Here is an 18,547-nt window from a genome sequence, read left to right on the forward strand (position 1 = left end):
GCCTTGGACTTTCTCTGTTTCACTGCCGAGTATTGTTAGCCCGTCTACTCTACAAAGCGTTTCCCTGTTTTCTAGTCAGTTTTCCTGTGTTTTGATTCCTGCCCGAGTTCTTGGATTATTCTCTCTGCCTTGCCCTGTCTGGATTTTGTACGCCGATCGTCGACCCACGCTTGCTCCACGGATTGCTCTGTCTTGCCTCTGCCATACCTGTTTGCTGTCTCCCGACCCTGCCTGTATGACCATGTTTTATAATAAAGCTTTGCCCATGGATCCGTCTCGTCAGCCCCGTGACAACAGTGGCATGCGAAAGTTTGGGAACCCCTTGCAGAATCTGTGAAAATGTGGATAATTTTGCCAAAATAAGAGAGATCATACAAAATGCATGTTATTTTTTTTTTTATTTAGTACTGTCCTGAGTAAGATATTTTCCATAAAAGATGTTTACATATAGTCCACAAGACAAAAAAATAGCTGAAATTATTAAAATAACCACATTCAAAAGTTTGGGAACCCTTGGTTCTTAATACTGTTTGTGGTTATCTGGATGTTACCTGTTTTTTTTTGTTTTGTGATGGTTGTTCATGAGTCCCTTGTTTGTTCTGAACAGTTCAACTGGGCACTGTTCTTCAGAAAAATCCTCCAGGTCCTGCAGAATCTTCAGTTTTCCAGCATCTTTTGCATATTTTAACCCTTTCCAGCAGTAACTGTATGATTTTGAGATCCACCTTTTCACGCTGAGGATGATTGAGGGACTCAAACACAACAATTAAAAAAGGTTCAAACATTCACTGATGCTCCTGAAGGAAACACGGTGCATTAAGAGCCGGGGGGTGAAAACATTTGAACTTCCAAATTTTTCTTATTTTGTTGAAATATCATATTTTTCCATGTAGTACTGCCCTTCTGACGGGACAGAAGATACTTGCATGTTTCCTGGAAGACAAATGAAGTACAATTTACCTTGATCTTCAAATTCAAAAAGTTTTCACCCCCGGGTCTGGGAATAAAACCTAACTGGAAATATTTTTGTAATCACATAAATATGAATTTTACCTTTTCGGCTATTTTGATTGAATCTAGAAATTCATCTTTTAGTTCGGCAAGGTCTTCGATAAGATGTTCTCCAACAAAGGTCTTTTGTTCCAGGTAGTCCAACATTTGAGCAACATTCTCCCAGAAGTTTTTCAGCTGAATCAGAATTTCTTGAATTTTTGACAAGTTACTCTGAACGTCATTTAGATGGATGGGGTTGGGTATGGAATCTGCAGAGGAGAAATAACAAACATGATTCAACATGCCACATATTCGCACCATGTCTTAACCCTCTGTGCCCTGAGGGTGTTTTGGGGACCTGGAGAACTTTCGACATGCCCTGACATTTGTGCTTTTTTCAGTTGCTTATAAAAATATAAATGGCTAAAGTCTAATAACACTGTAAACGGCACAAACAGGGCTACAATAATATGTTAGCAGCATTTATGTACATGATTGTGTTTTTGAGAAATCAACGTTTATGCGTGGTTAGTGAAAAACTAAAATTTTGAAGTCACTGAAATAAGACCATAAAACACATACAAAACAATTGTTTACAAGACTTTTGAGAACTGGATCTTGTAGCCTAGAATTTTTGCTTAAAAATTATGTGAAAATCATCTTGTTTATTTGCTCACAGAAAACAATACGTTGATTTAAATTTTTAAAGACATGTTTTGTGATCGAGAGCCAAAATGCGAGGGAGTGGTAATGGCCTTGAATATTAAGTGATTCTCACCTGAGAGACAAAGGGCCCTCCCCTAAAGGTGCTAATGGCCCATCAGTGTGACTGTGACTGAGGCAGGTAAGAGAATGTGAGGAGACTGAAAAAATGGGTTTTTAAATTATTTGTATTTTATTTACAACACAGTATAATCAAAACATACATAATGAAGGACAAAGACACATTATTGTGCACTGATCTAACCACAGAGATGTGAACAGACTTTGACTCGTTCCTGCAACAGATTCTGTTCAACAAGTGAAACAAATAAATCATACCTGATATTTACATGTTATTTAAGTGTTTCTGCTACTTTCCATGGATTCAAGAAGAAACTGTTGAACTGTTGAACTTCTGATGTCGGTGAAGCGCTCTCAGAGGAAAACAGTTGGAAGAGACTGAAAGTCAGCAGGATTCATCTGTGGTGCAGGTGTCTGATTCAGTAAAATACAAACAACCAAAATAAGAGAAAAAACGTTTGTGAGCATGTTTATATCAGGAGCATCTATATATATATATATATATATATATATTAGTGCTGTCAATCGATTAAAAAATTTAACTAATTAATCACAATTTATTCCTGAAATTAATCGTGATTAATCACACCTAACATTAAACTTTTTAAATCTACTTTTATATTGCAATAATTTCACATTTAATCTTCAAATTAATGTAGAAACAACATAAAGACGGTATATTTTTTATATTTGATTAATGGCATCTTTTTAATGAATGCCAGTATCACTGACATCAATATTGATGTCTCTATAAAATAATTATTTTTTCCCTAATATTTAACCATTGACTATTGCCATTCAACATTACAGTATAATTGAGAGCCATCAATTTTAAAATTTATTAGACTTTAATAAAAATAACTTCTAATTTAAGTGAACTTTAAACAATTTTCTCATAAACACAGTATAACCAATGTCATATTTAGCTATACCTATGCCCTTCAGCAAGTAGGAAATATACAGAAATTGAATAAAGTTATCAAACACTAAATTCTAAATTAAATACAGATGAGTCCTTAAAGCTATAAAGTTATTGATTTCCTTTTTTTTTTTTTTTTTTTTCTTTGATGAACAGACATCACAGCAGCTGGGTTAATAGTTTGGCTGCTTTTTCTTTAAGAGCTGCCGAGGCGGATCTGACACGCATCGTGTTTTCTCTCAACTCACTTTACATTTTCTGACCCACTTCAGGTCGTAAAGTCTCTATTAATGATCTAACGAGTGTGTTAGATGAGTGAGAAAGTGCAGGACAGTTTTGAAAACCATTTCAGAGACATGTTCTTAAATGTGACTCATATATTTCACGCAAGCACCGTTTTAAGGCAGTTTTAATCACCTTCATGACTTAACTGACCACGACATTGCATGCACATCGTTTCTTTTTGGATCTAAAAATGTTTTACTGGATTTCAAATATTTTAGTCAGGAATTATAGTTTGGGGAAAACCCAACTATGGCCATCCTGAACATCATGTATGATTTTATAGTATAGAGGATATGATTCTGCAGTCATTGACTCACACATGCTTTGTACTATAAAAGGATGAACTTTGCACTATAAAAAAATATATTTTATATCTGAGAACTAATTGTTATCATTTAGCACGCTATTAAAATATATTTGTGAACAGATTATTAATAATAAACATGGTCTAAACATTCTTAGATGCGTAGCATTCATCATGTTGTAGTTTGGGAACAACCCAACTAGTAATGTGTTCAAGTTTATGTCACAATAACACGCTAACTAATGCAGAAAATAAAATAAACATTACTTACTCATCAGATCGATCTTCTCTACTTGATGAACTCTTGCTGTTATTTTGAGGGAAATCCAGCCTTTACTCAGCGCGTCTTCTTCCAGAAACTAACAGTATAGCAGCGATGGGCTCCTCCTGACTCTTTGTTTATGTTTGGCATCTCCAAGCGCGCGTGGGTCACGTGGTTATTTACATGTGAACGCGAGGGGGCGGGATCTCATTAAAAATAATGAGTTAGACGGGACAGACTGAACATCGTGTTGGGTTCATACGGATTACTTCATCACAGAATATTTGTTGGAAAAGAAGACACTTTGTTGAAAGAAGACACTTCAAGCTTTCTATAGATATAACTCATGTCTGTGTGTCGAGTATTTGCTGAGTTACACTTCATTTTAGTGACGCGTTTCTGAAAACAGTTCGCGGAGACGGAGAAGACCGAGAGCGCACCCTGTTTGTTTTCTTTATTCTTTAAAAGCACAAAGTTTAGTTGTTATGAGTGTATACAAATAAAAGTAGACCCCTTACAGATTCAAATGGTGTATTGCTCTTATCTGAACGATCAAAAATGGCAGAGTAATTCAAGCTCATTTCTGCCTTATCAGGAAAACCTGCCCCAAAACGCGTATTCGCGTTTGTCGGGCTCAGAGGGTTAAACTAGACTTGAATCTTGGCACAGTCTTAATTGTGACTTGTCATATAGGTATACTTTTAACATGAAAGAAAACGGACTCACTCCGGGCAAAATTGGCTTTGGCAAACTTCATCTGCCAATCAATGAACTGGAGTTCGAGCTGCCACTGCTTCTGTTTCAGAGCAGTCTTTTCAGCAACAAAGTTATTCAATTCAGCTTCAAGAGCCTTCATGCGGGCAACATTTGTAGGATCATGTACAGTATCATAAATGCTTTTCACAATTAGCCCGATGAATGGAACAATTGCAGCGAAGATGCCGAGGCCTTTACTCGTTTGGGTTATGGATCTGGCAAATTCCTGAATCTCTTGGCTTTTGCTGTTTATCTTTCTCTCAGTTTCAGCAAGCTCTGCAGTGTTTTTTTGGAGTTTTGATTTCAGATCATTCAGAGAATTTTCCGTCTGCTTCATCTCATGGTCTTGTTCTGTAATCTTTTTATCGGTATCTAATTTTTCCTTGATAACATCACTGGTGGACAATGCCACATCTTTGTTGTGTAGATCATACCTACACAATGTTGAAGAAATGTTGCCGTGAAATTAACAGCAATGGGGTGGTGTGACTACCTTAAAAGTTTAACTTACAACAAGTTCATACTTTTACACGATTAAAGAAGTTTCATATAGATAAAGAATTAAATTGCTCAAGGTATTTTGAAACATGTTTTCATGAGGAAAATGTTCTTACTTTTTAGATTAGATTAGATTCAACTTTATTGTCATTATGCAGAGTACAAGTACAGAGCTAATGAAATGCAGTTAGCATCTAACCAGAAGTGCAAGAATATAGTGTTTTATATACATATAAGTGCAGAGTAAATGAAGATATGATTTACAGAATGTACAGTGGAATTGCTATATACAGTATTGAGCAGAGTATTTACAGAATATAAATAGGAATGCAATGTAGGGATTGTATGTACATTATGAACAGCAATGTGGGATTATATATACATATTATGAACAGCAGAGACATGAGAACAGTGGTAATAAATAAATAAATACAGCTGGATGAGTGTGTGGAAGTATTGATAGAACAATGTGTATTCTATGCAAAATAACAGTAGTGCAATATTTTATAGAAATAGTTTACTGTGCTTTGTACAGTAACAACTTTAGACAGTTTATAGTGTAATAACTTTAACAATGTGCAGTCTGTGCAAAATATGAGTAGTGCAAATGCATGTGTGTAAAGTACTGTGACCAGTGCAGTAATAATAAGCAGGTGCAGGAGTTAGATTAGTGGTGTGGCGTTCAGAAGTGTCACAGCCTCGGGGAAGAAGCTCTTCCTGAGCCTACTAGTGCGAGAGCGTAGGCACCTGTAACGCCTGCCGGATGGAAGGAGGGTGAAAAGTCCATGGTTAGGGTGAGACGCATCCTTGATGATGTTTCTTGCCCTGCCCAGACAGCGCTTATGATAAATGTTCTCAATGGAAGTTAACTGGGTGCCGGTGATCCGTTGAGCAGTTTTCACCACCCGCTGGAGTGCTTTGCGGTCAGATGCGGAGCAATTGCTGTACCATACTGAGATGCAGTTCGTGAGTATGCTCTCAATGGTACAGCAGTAGAATTCCACAAGGATCCTGGGATTCAGGTGAACTTTCTTAAGGCTCCTTAAGAAGTAAAAAAGTTAAGTTTTCCACTATCCTGTCCACTTCACCGATAATTTCTTTGATCCAGACTCGTGCTTTCCCTAGAAATGTGACTGCCAGACCTGTGTTATTTTTGTCCACAGCTTTCGTCAACATGGGAAACAGCGACTGAACCAGGTTTTCAATTGTCAAAATACACTGCGAAAAGAACCAAGAGCCATGAGATCTCACATCTTAGACTTTAAAAAAGACAAAACATACCGAACTCTTATTGCTTGTATTTGTCCTGTAACTCCTGCTTATATTGCTGCTACATTAAAGTTATGTAAAGCCCGGCTCACACTGTGTGATTTTGGCCACGATTTGGTCGTCTGAGACAAATTTTGAAAATCCTAAAATCCTTAAAGATTCCTATAATCCTAGGCTAAAATCGGTTGTCTAGATCGCTGGTTTGACATGTTCACCGACAGCCAATTTTTATTTATTTATTTATTTATTTAGTCATTTAGCAGACGCTTTTATCCAAAGCGACTTACAAATGAGGACATAAGAAGCAATCAAAACCAACAAAAGAGCAACAACGTGCAAGTGCTATTACAAGTCTTGGTTAGCCTAACGCAGTACAGATAATTATTATTATTATTGTTGTTATTTTTTAATAAAAAGACATAGATAAAATACAATTAGAATAGATAGTGCTAGAGTTAGAGGGTCAAGTAAAGATGGAACAGATGAGTTTTTAGCCGTTTCTTGAAGATGGGTAAGGATTCGGCTGCTCGGATCGAGTTGGGCAGGTCATTCCACCAGATGGGAACAGTTAATGAAAAAGTCCTTGAAAGTGTTTTTCTGTGTTTTTGGGATGGTACAATAATTCGTTGTTCACTTGAAGAACGCAAGCTTCTAGAGGGCACATAAGTCTGAAGTAAAGAATTTAGGTAAAGGGGTGCAGAGCCAGTGGTGGTTCTGTAGGCAAACATTAATGCCTTGAATTTAATGCGAGCAGCTATTGGTAGCCAGTGCAAATTGATGAACAGAGGCGTGACGTGCGTTCTTTTCGGCTCATTAAAGATTAATCTTGCAGCGGCATTTTGGATTAATTGTAGAGGTTTAATAGAATTGGCTGGAAGACCTGCCAAGAGAGCATTGCAATAGTCAAGTCTGGACAGAACAAGAGCCTGAACAAGGAGTTGCGTTGCATGTTCCGAGAGAAAGGGCCTGATCTTCTTAATATTATATAATGCAAATCTGCAGGACCGGGCAGTTTTAACAATGTGGTCTGAGAAATTCAGCTTATCATCAATCACAACTCCAAGGTTTCTGGCTGTTTTTGAAGGAGTTATGGTAGATGAGCCTAACTGGAAGCTGAGATTGTGATGAAGCGATGGGTTAGCTGAAATTACAAGCAGTTCTGTCTTAGCTAGGTTGAGTTGAAGGTGATGGTCCATCATCCAGCAAGAAATGTCTGATAGACACGCTGAGATGCGAGCAGCTATCGTCGGATCATCAGGATGGAATGAGAGGTAGAGTTGAGTGTCATCAGCATAGCAGTGATATGAAAAGCCATGTTTCTGAATGACAGAACCTAGTGATGCCATGTAGACAGAAAAGAGAAGTGGTCCAAGAACTGAGCCCTGAGGCACCCCAGTAGCTAGATGTTGCGACTTGGATACCTCACCTCTCCAAGATACTTTGAAGGACCTATCAGAGAGGTAAGACTCAAACCACTGGAGTGCGGTTCCTGAGAAGGAACAATTAATGGCCGTTGCGATCAATTTTTTCCTCCGATTAAATTCTGGCAGTGTCAGAAGATTTTAGACACTTTCCTGCAGTGTGACATCTCCTACGACGACCGTCAAACCAAGAACCAATAGGAGCACTGAACTTGATGACGCAATTAGCGCGACAACTTCAAACTTCAACTTCATTATTTGTAAAAACAATATATGTACAAAGCAAAGTTTACTTAAAGTTTATTTATTAAGGGGCAGGATGTTTAAACTCGAATAACAAAATTACCTCAAGTTCACTCTGTAGAACTGGAAGTCCATAAAGTCCTCTTTTGCCCAGCCATGACTTGCTCCACACACGTCGTATTTTTCGGGGTTTTTTTAACATCAAGGCATGTAATTAATAAAACTAACGCCACACGTTGCTGTTGTTTGGTAGCTACCATTATAGCGAGAGAACGCGGGTCACGTATTGATGACGTAAAAATCCAGACAAGTCTTCTTGAGTACATCCGTTTTTGTCGCGTCTTGACTGTCGTACAGTCTGACATTAAGACAACTGAGATCCTACAGTCTGACATGGGGATCATGTTCGTACAGTGTGAGAAGCAACAATCGCAAAAGCCTATTAAAAATCGCACAGTGTGAGCCCGGCTTAAGAAATGCATTTCAAATTTACAGGAAGCATATTGAACCAAAATGATATGTGCAAACTCTTATTTTATGTATTTATTTATTTTGACCTAAAATGTCAGTTAAAAAAGTTTTCATGGCTCACATTAGGATGCATTATCTATTTATTTCCAGTTATTTCAAATTTTTTTCTAGATGACAGAAATAAAAATACTCAAGTCAAGAGAAAATCTGAAACAGTACTTTCAACATAGTTGCATCAGAGGAGCCAAACAGAAGCTGGGTTTCCACAGCCCGAATAATAATTATAGTTAATTTTGCAAGATGGCGCCGGCGTGTATGGCTTGCCGTCTGCAGCTTGTCTGGTTGTTTGTGATCGTTCTATGTTTCTCTATGATTCTTCAACATGCTTCAACTGCATTGGTCTATGACAGGCTAACACTGCTGACTATCCGAAACTCTGTTGGAAAACTAATTAAGCAGGATCTAGCAAAAACAAACACTTGCACTCCGTTTGAATTCACTATACCGGAGAGTTTACGGCGGTCGGCTTATGCTGCTCCTGGGAGGAAACATCGACGCAGACGCGCAAAGCGAGGTGGCGTTTCGACTAGATGGAAGCTGTACCTGGTGTCTTCGGCCATACCTCGTTTGGGCTCGTCTGTTTTTTGGCGTGGGCTGGTTTCGGTTTGCTGTTCCTCGCGGCGCTGCTGGGTACCGGGGTGTCGTTGGATCCGGCCTGTTGTGCCTGCTTTCGACTCGGCTCCTTCTCGGGTATTTTTGCCTCGTCTCCATGGAAGAGGTGTGAATTCGGCGAATCTTCGCCCACTGTGTCAGGTATCTCAGCTGGCGTGTGAATCGACTTGGGTTAAGATGGCATTGGTAAACTCAAGATCGGTAGTGAATAAGACTTTTATATTGAATGATTTCTTCACTTCACAATGTCTGGACTTTTTATTTTTTAACTGAGACTTGGATTAATGTTGGAGACCTTAGCCCTTTTACAAAGCTGGTACCACCAGACTGTGATTTTTTTTAAGTTCACCCCGTACTGCTGGTCGTGGTGGAGGTCTGGCTTCAGTCTTTAAGAAGAAATTTGACTGTCGTAGCATTAAGTCTGATACTTTTTCAAGCTTTGAAGTACAGTTGATGCAAATTGATTCACGAAATCCGGTGCTGTGTGTGTTGGTATACAGACCACCGAAAGTAAATAAGAACTTTATTTCTGAGTTCACTGGATTTTTAGGAGGAATTATGATGAATTACGACAGACTTGTGATACTTGGGGATTTTAATATTCATATCTGTTGTTCCTGAAATGGACTGGCGAGAGAGTTTTTCAATCTTATTGATTCATTTAACCTTGTACAGTCTGTGACAGGCACGACTCATAAACTGGGACACACTTTGGATCTTGTTTTATTGTATGGCTTAACTGTTTGTGATTTTGAGATTATGGAGACTGGGTTTTCTGATCATAAGTCTGTTGTTTTTAATATATCTCTTTCATGCTCTGTAGGGAAAACGTCTACTCGCAGGTATCGTATTATGAATTCTGAAACTAGTAATGATTTTTGTACTATGTATGAGGCTACCTTTTCAAATTGGTATTATGATTGTTCTCCTTCGGATTTGTGTGCAGATGAGTTATTGACTTCGTTTACCTCTGTGTGGTCTAATATTTTGGACTCTATTGCCCCTTTGAAGACTAGATGTTTTAAACCAAAATCAGAACCTTGGCTAAATGATTCCACTTGTGCTGCTCGCTGGTTGTGTAGACGTGCCGAGTGAAAGTGGAAGAAAGACAAGATGCAAGTTTCTTATGAGATTTTTAAGAACCGGTTGTCAAATTATCAGAAAACGGTCAATGGTAAGGGTCAAATACAATCAAATTTCTGGTCTTATTGAAAAGAATCGTGGTAATCCTAGATTTTTATTTTCTACATTGAACGCTGTTATTAATCCGCCTGTTTCTGAGGGTTCTGATGTTTCTTTACAAACATGTGAAAACTTTCGTATATACTTTTCGGATAAGATTTCCGATATTAGATCTTCGATTCAGCCATCTGATCATGACCTCTGGTGACATGCCCCGCTGTCTTTCACCAGTTTGAGCCTGTTTCCATCACGTCTTTGACAGAGGTTGTTAAACACCTGAGGCCTTCCACTAGTCCCCAAGATATTATCCCGGCTCGTTTTTTGAAACACGTTTTTAATGTTGTGGGTCATAGTATTCTGATCCTAATTAACTGTGGCCTGGCTATGGGTTCCATGCCAGCTCATTTTAAACATGCTGTAGTGCAGCCTTTACTAAAGAGATCTAATTTGGATTCTACAGAGCTATCTAATTTTAGACCGATCTCGAAACTGCCTTTTCTGTCTAAAATCTTGGAGAAGGTAGTTTTTATTCAATTACAAACATTTTTAAGAAATAATTCCGTGCTGGAAGTTTTTCAATCGGGTTTTAGGGCACTACACAGCACTGAATCTGCACTTTTAAAGGTTCATAATGATATTCTACTAACTCTTGACTCGGGAGCTTCAGCTATTTTAGTGTTATTAGACCTTAGTGCGGCTTTTGATACCATGGATCATAACATTTTGATCTCTAGATTGGAACACTATGCTGGAGTCCGAGGGATGGCCCTCCAGTGGTTTAAGTCTTATTTAACGAACAGAAGTTTTACTGTTAAAGTTGGTGAATGTCTGTCAACTTCGGCTTCACTTACCTCTGGCGTTCCTCAAGGGTCCATTCTTGCTCCCCTTTTGTTTTCATTGTATATGCTTCCTTTGGGATCTATTTTTAGAAAGCATGGTGTTTATTTCCACTGTTATGCCGATGACACACAGATCTATATGCCATTTCAAAAGAAGGACAAGAATGCTTTAACACTACTTCTGAATTTCTTAAGGGACATAAAAAGCTGGATGGCCTCAAATTTTCTGAAATTTGTAAAACCTTTTCTCTCTGCTACTGATCTTGATAAACTCATCCATGCCTTCATTTTTTCGTGACTCGATTATTGTAACACTATATATATAGAAGTTAACCAGACAGCTTTGGCGCGTTTGCAGGCATTTCAAAATACTGCAGCCAGGCTGCTGACAGGAACACGCAATCATGAGCATATTACACCGATTTTGTTCTCTCTCAAATGGTTGCCAGTTCGTTTCCGAATAGAATACAAACTTTTAGTGTTTGTTTTTAAATCCCTAAATGGCTTAGCTCCAACATATCTCGATGCCTTAGTAAAACGTCATACTTCTGCTAGATCCTTGAGATCTTCTGATCAGCAACTTTTAACAATTCCCAGAGCTAGATTACAACTTAAGGGTGATCGCGCTTTCTCAGTTGCTGCCCCAAAACTATGGAATTTGTTAGCTGTGAGTATTAGATTAGTTCAGACTATCTCTAGTTTTAAATCATTGTTAAAAACTTATTTATTAACTCAGGCTTTTAATCTCTTTGAGTGCTGAGTTTTATGTTTTTTGGTTGTCTCTTTTTTTTGTGTGTGTGGTGCTATGTCATTGTCTTTGTATATTTATGAAAATGTTCTTTTTTATTTTTTTTTTTTGGCTTTTTGGTTTTCTATTTTTGTACAGCACTTTGGGCAACAATGGTTGTATTATTTTGTGCTATAGAAATAAAATGAAATGAAATTTAAAATGAAATGAAATGACTCCTGATGATCCTCTCCAGGTTGGGGAAGTTGGCCAGGCACAGGTAAGAGAGATGGTAGAGAAGAGCTGTCTTTTCGGCAGCAGGGAGGAGCTCTTCTACAAATGTTGGGCTCCACTGGGACACAGCCACTGGTGAAAAAACACTGCATGTTTTTAAAGACTGAAAAGATCACATTGATGGCTGGTATTGTTTTCGAATCTCTTGAAATAATGAAATGATTAAATAAGCTAATACTTGCTTTTGCTATCAGCCATCCTTAGTAGGTTTACACAATTTGTGCAGTGAGTTATTATAAAATGTACTAAAGCAGAACCAGTTTGGTTGGTTTAAATGACGTCTCATAAAATACAAGATGTAACTGGAAAGATATCTGAAAATGACTTAACCTTTGTTTTAGTAAATGATATTGAGAACAAGGTAGTTGGTGTTTTTATACTCTCTACCCTCAGAGAAAATGACTTCCAAAGAAACATGAGGAAATTTAAGTAGAGTCATATTCATTAAGTGGTTCCACAGAAGAGCAGTAGAGGTACGGTATGTTGAGATGTGCAAAAATCCTTTCAGAGACAAAACTAAATTCTGTGCTCCATGGCCATTAAAGTCAATGAATATGTCATGTTCTGCATGTAATAAAGCGCTTGTCTGGGAAATTACCAAAAAAAATATTTTGCCAATAGAATAATTTATTCTTTCTTCAGTGTTACACATTAACACGAAAGAGTAAATTCTGTTGATCATTATCAAAAAACAATTTAAAAAAAATGTCCCGGGTCGCTAAAGAATTTTTGTGCAAAAAGTGGCTCCTAGCGGCCAGAGTCATGAAGTTTTCTTAGAATTTCCCCTAAAAGTGACACGAAAATCCCAGTTAATATAAAAGCTATTCCTCAAGATTCCTAGCGCTTAAAAGGGCTCCTAAGGCGAGATCCGCTAAGAGCAGGGAAGAGGACTTTTAGTGGCTTAGGAGTTCCCCTAAGCAGCTGCACAAAATGGCCAACAGAGGAGGCAGGAGAGATGTCCTGCAAACACTGGATGACAGGGAATTATTGAGACGCTACAGATTGGATCGTGCAGGAATCATGTTTGTGGTGGATCTCCTTAGAGATGCAATTACTACTTCATTAAGGACAGCCCCTTGAGATAGGCCATCTTGTTTTCAATGGGGTCCATATGGGAGTGAAAGTACAAAATATGCCAGCTAGGATATTAATATGAGCAAATAAGACACAAATCATTATTTGAACAGGGTGTAATGAGCTTAAGTTTTCACATATTTTAGATTAGGCTATAACCCCTACAGCTTACTATTCATTTTCCAGATATTTTCTTGAATGTGAAATATTATTTACAATTACAGTCTGCATAAGATTAGAGTGTATAATTATGTTTATTGATTTGAGGGTACATCCTTTGCTCATTATCACCAAAAGTTCATTTTCATCAAACTTGTAGGATCAACCAATCACGGCTTTTGAAATGATGACTCATACCTAGCAACGGGGTCAACCACACCTCCTCACTAAGATAGGATTTTCCATACATTCCTTGCTCAGAGTTCACTGAAAATGTTCTGGAATCACTTCTAAGCTAAAACTCCTGGCAAGGAATTTTTAGGTTAAGTTAGGAGCTCTCTGAGAGGATTCTCAGAATCTTTAGGGATAAGATAAGAATATATAATATATATCTTTCCCTGGGCCCGTATTCATGAATAATTTTAGTGCTAAAAGTTGCTCCTATTAACAAAATTCTAGTTACGAGGAGCTCTAGTTACTCTGTTTCCTCTTAAAATTAAAGAAAAGATCCTAGTAAAGAAAAAAGTAATTCAGAAAGCATCTCAACCCTTAAAAGAGGTCTTGAGGTCCAAAATTGTTAGGAGTATGGACGAGGACTTTTAAGGGGCTTAAGAGTTTCTTTAGCAGCGGAGAAAATGGACAAAACATGAAGAGGGAGAAGAAATCTGTTGCACACAATGCATGACAGTGAGTTAATAAGACGCTACACATTAGATCGTGCAGGGATCATGTTTGTGACCGATCTTATTAGAGACAGGTAACAACTCGTGGACGTAATCACTACATTAACCACATTAACATATTTAGCAACTGGAAAAAATACAACTATGCAGCAGTGAGTTTGGGTCTGTTACAGCACTTATTATGTCGCTGTTCGTTTCCTATAAAATACGTTAAGTATGACAGCATGGTAATTAAAAAATAAAGAATATATATACATATATAATGTGTATGAGAAAGAGAGAGTACGGTAAATCAGGAAAAATTACAAGTGAAGGCTTATAATAAACCCAACTCTCAAAAGCGCTCTTTTATTTCCTTCTTGACAACCAACCAATCAGTCTTCAAAAGACTGTGTCATAGCTAGCAATGGGGTCAGCCCCGCCTCCTCACTAAGATAAACGTTTTTGTCTTTTCCTCGCTTAGAGTTGCTCTCAGATTGGTCCTGAAGCACTCTTAAGCTAAGACTCTTAGTTAGAAATTTTTAAGCTAAATTAGGAGCTCTCTAAAAGGATTCTTCGAATCTTTAGGAATACGGGCCTTGAGCTATGCATTTAAGGGTTAATTTGTTTGTGCCATTATATATTTATATTTTATAATACTGTTCTTCACCAGGCGCAGCAGCCTACCATTGTGAGAGACCTTCATACAGCTAGGTACTGGGTACACAATCACAGAGACTTATTTCGTGGAGAGGTGACAGAGCCTGCATTTCTGCAGATGAACAGTGAAGATCAACAAAATGCACCCAGGAAGGCCCTGGGGTGTGAATTCCCTGAAGCAAGGGATGACTTTTTGTTTATATTTCAGTCTCAAGATGACATGGAAACATTTTTGTCATACTGTGTTGATAAACAAGGCCTGAAGGTCAATGCCATGTTCCTCAATCAGCAATTGTAGTAGACGATGGATGGAGGGAGGGAAGGAAGGAATGAATGAATTTATGAATAAATAATTTTAAAAATATATATGTTTTTTGTGTTTCTTAGATGCAGACATTTAAGTATGCTGAAATAAGTAAATCATATCTTTAGAAAATTAAAAAATTAAATGTAAAATGCTCACTTATAATAATTTTCACTCGCGGACACATTTTCGGCAACTCTTGCCCAATCCCTCTCTTTGTCTTCGTGAGTGAGCGAAGGTGAAAACTTACCAAATAATATCCACCGAATTTATCAGTGTTTCAATTTCAGCAGCACTGAAGTTAAAAGCTCGCCGGTTTTGTTTTTCCATTTTGTTTACCTCATCAGCAGCTCGCACAGTGTTGGTTGGTAACAGACCTGAGAGTGGATTGTCGAACTTGATGATACGATTTAAGATTTCCTAACTAGAGATAAGATACGATTTTGTAAGATAGGATAAGAATCCCAAATCAAGTTAAGATTTGCCAAAAATCGTAATTTAACATATCATATCTTAAGTTAAGACCTAAGATAAGAAACATTCTGTAATAAGGAGAGAGAATATAATATGCTTATTGAGTCCTCCTACATTCCCCTTGCTGAGTATAAATGCAGTGGCTTGTGATCTGTATAGACTTGTTTGCAGTAGAAACTGTCTAAGGCAGCGACACAGCAGACCCAAAGATATCAAAAGTATATTTTTACAGGTAAGAACTTTACTTACATCTCTCTGTAACATTAAATTGCTTTGTGTCTTTCAATGATTGTAAAACTGAATTTTATGATCTTTAATATGACATATTTCATGGTGCCATTCAAGGTTATTGTGTAATGTTGAGCAATGTTGAAACACACTGTCTCAGTTATACCCGCTGTTGAATCCTATTGTGATGAAATATTCCTATTTCTGATGTAAACCATAAATCTGCTTCTGAAACCACAGTTAGTAACTTAATAAGAGTAAGTTGATTAATGAATATGTGAATGAGATACTGTAGGTAGTGAATAAGTGTATTAGCATACTATAGCCTATATAGGCTAGCTCACATTATTATATTTCTGCTTCAAATGTTATGCGTAGGTAACAGTGAGTGGTGGTTTCAGACAATTTGTTATTAAAGTGCAATCGATATTTTGCGGCGCATTCATACGGACTTTTATTCTGCCTGACAGAATTTAAACCTGTACTGAAGGCGGAGCAATTTGGCCAATCAGATGAAAGGGGCGTGTCAGCACTGCACGTGTCCGAATGAAATATCGAAGCTAGAAAGTGATTTGTGAAGCGCGAACGAAACATGAGAAATCAAGCCACAATTTTGTTTTCCGTTTGTTCAATTAAACAAAAATACGAACAAACGAGCCATCTTCTCATTTCTCGTTTTTCTGTTCCAAATAAGAAATGAAATGATCAAAACGTACACGGACGATTTCTACACGTGGGCGGGAATTAAACACCCCTTTCTGCTGATTGGTCAGCTGAAGATCAAACCGTGCCGCCATCAGTTCTTCCGCAGTACCATGCAGCAGAACAATAGTCCTCCACTGCTGCAGTTGTATGGATGAGTGGGATGAACTCTAAAAGTGCTGTTCTTTTTATTTGGTAAAACATCTGTGTTGAATCACCCAATAATAAAATATGACATTCTGTAGTTTTGTCTCATATTCATCTTTTAATTATATTTGTAAATGTCTTAACTCCACAGCCAACAGAGCAATTTTGTCTTTACTGTTCCAATACTTTTGGAGGGCACTGTATATACAAATATGCAATTTTGTGAAAAACAATTTCACACTTTGCTAATTCATGCAAAATCGTGAAATTAATTCTAATAATATATTTAAGTAATATTATAATAAATGTAAAATAAATCTACTTTTGATCTCTGGGATTGTCTGAACAACAATCATAACTACAGTCAACTGTGTTGACAGCACAATTGAGTCATATTGGTTTAATATTCAATTTCTGTACTTAAACCAGATGTTTCATTACTCCTCCTGGAACCAAGAAATTCAGGTAATTAAAATTTTCAGTTATATTGTTAAAATAAGAATTATGTCTCTAATTCTGAGCATTCACTAATGTTTAAGTTTGCCATTCAGAGCATGGAAAATCAAGACCCTGCTGTTATTGATGCAATCAAGGGATCGGGCGAGTCCACTCTGGAAAAGGCTACAGCAAAAGCTAAAATAAAATTTGACCAGTTTCTTAATGTCTCACTTAACATCGCTGTGACTGGAAAGACAGGATCAGGAAAATCCTCCTTTGTAAATGCTCTTAGAGGTCTAAAGGATGAAGATGTTGGAGCAGCACCTACTGGAGTCACAGAAACTACAACGATGCTCACCATGTATGAACATCCTGAAATGCCAAATGTGAATATCTGGGACCTACCTGGAATAGGAACCCCAAACTTCAAAGCAAAAAAGTACCTGAAAGATGTCAAGTTTAACACCTATGATTTCTTCATTATCCTTGCCTCAGAGAGGTTCACAGAGAATGACATCATGCTGGCTAAAGAAATAAGAAAACTGAAGAAAAGCTTTTACTTTGTTCGTTCCAAGATTGACAATGACATGTCTTCAGAGAAAGAGAAAAAAAGATTTGATGAGCAGAAAGTTCTTTCCTTAATAAGAGCGGATTGTCAGAAACACCTGAAAGAACTGGGACACCCCAAAGTTTTCTTGATAACATCTCGTGATTTGGAGGAATATGATTTTGAATCACTTCAAAACACTCTCGAAGATGATCTTCCAGAACACAAGAAGTATGCTCTTCTACAAGCCTGGCCAGTGTGTTCTGCTACATCTCTTGAGAAGAAGATCAGTATGTTTAAACAGATGATCTGGGCTGCATCTCTTGCCTCTGCTGGTGTAGCAGTTATCCCTGTGCCTGGCCTATCAGCAGCATGTGATGCAGGTATGGTCGTGCTTTTCCTCACAAGGTGCTACTATGCATTTGGTTTGGATGATAGGTCACTGACAAGGCTTTCAGAGAAAGTTAACAAGCCCCACCTGAAAGATTTGGCCAAATCTATATTTATTGCTGCCATGCGAGAAAAAGCACTGACCACACTTCAAGTGTCTACTGCACTCGCTGCCATTTCTACTGTTCAATATTTGTTGAGTCTACTTCCAGGTGTAGGCAGTGCTGCTGCTGCAGGAATGTCCTTCGCTACCACTCAGTACCTCTTGAGAGAAGGAGTGAATGATCTGGCAAATACTGCTCGGGTTATCAGAAAAGAAGCTGGGCTTGCTTCTGTTCACTGAGATTGTTTACTGATATGGGGTTTAGCAAAAAAAAACAAACAAAAAAAAACTTTGTCTTCATAATTTTAAAAGAATTTATGGCAATGTGCATGCAAACCATATACAGAACTTGAATATGTGACCACTTTAATTTGTTACTGCACTTTTTTTTATTTTATCCATTGCTATAATTTCCCATTACTTTTACTGATTCTTTTATCTCAAATACAGTCATCTGTTTTAAACAACATTAAAAAATATATTTTTAGTTGGATTTTCTATGGTAAATGCCAATAAAACTTTTCATTTTCATTGATGAATTCTGGGTTGTTGTTTTTTTTCAATATCACATATAACCATGTATAATGTCTCACATATTATAAAATACAAAATGTTTTTTTTATTGGCTCTTTTGTGATAACTGTTTGTTTATGCAGTTAAACTATACTCCCAATATTTATTTATTGTTTTAATATAATATAAATCTACTTAATTATACTAAAAGTCTTGACTGATAAATTA

The 18,547-nt window shown here is 37.4% G+C and overlaps 2 protein-coding genes and 1 long non-coding RNA gene across 3 annotated transcripts in view; 1 reads left to right on the top strand and 2 right to left on the bottom strand.

The window, feature by feature from the left end:
* The window catches only part of LOC306867355, a 1,261,287-nt gene that overhangs the window by 997,527 nt on the left and 245,213 nt on the right, over positions 1-18,547 (bottom strand). The window lies entirely within an intron of this gene.
* LOC306861246 (uncharacterized protein) lies at positions 1,033-12,116 on the bottom strand (the record flags this gene model as incomplete). Its single annotated transcript, XM_079403420.1, has 6 exons — positions 1,033-1,262; positions 4,273-4,736; positions 5,864-6,018; positions 8,424-8,479; positions 11,862-11,990; positions 12,101-12,116. The coding sequence occupies 6 exons, from the start codon at positions 12,114-12,116 to the stop codon at positions 1,033-1,035; spliced, it is 1,050 nt and encodes a 349-aa protein (XP_079259546.1).
* LOC306861253 (interferon-inducible GTPase 5-like) lies at positions 16,883-18,046 on the top strand (the record flags this gene model as incomplete). The annotated part of the gene is made up of 1 exon (XM_079403432.1): positions 16,883-18,046. The coding sequence occupies one exon, from the start codon at positions 16,883-16,885 to the stop codon at positions 18,044-18,046; it is 1,164 nt and encodes a 387-aa protein (XP_079259558.1).

The sequence above is a fragment of the Barbus barbus genome, assembly GCF_936440315.1.
Source record: "Barbus barbus genome assembly, chromosome: 4".
NCBI classification, from domain to species: Eukaryota; Metazoa; Chordata; class Actinopteri; order Cypriniformes; family Cyprinidae; genus Barbus; species Barbus barbus.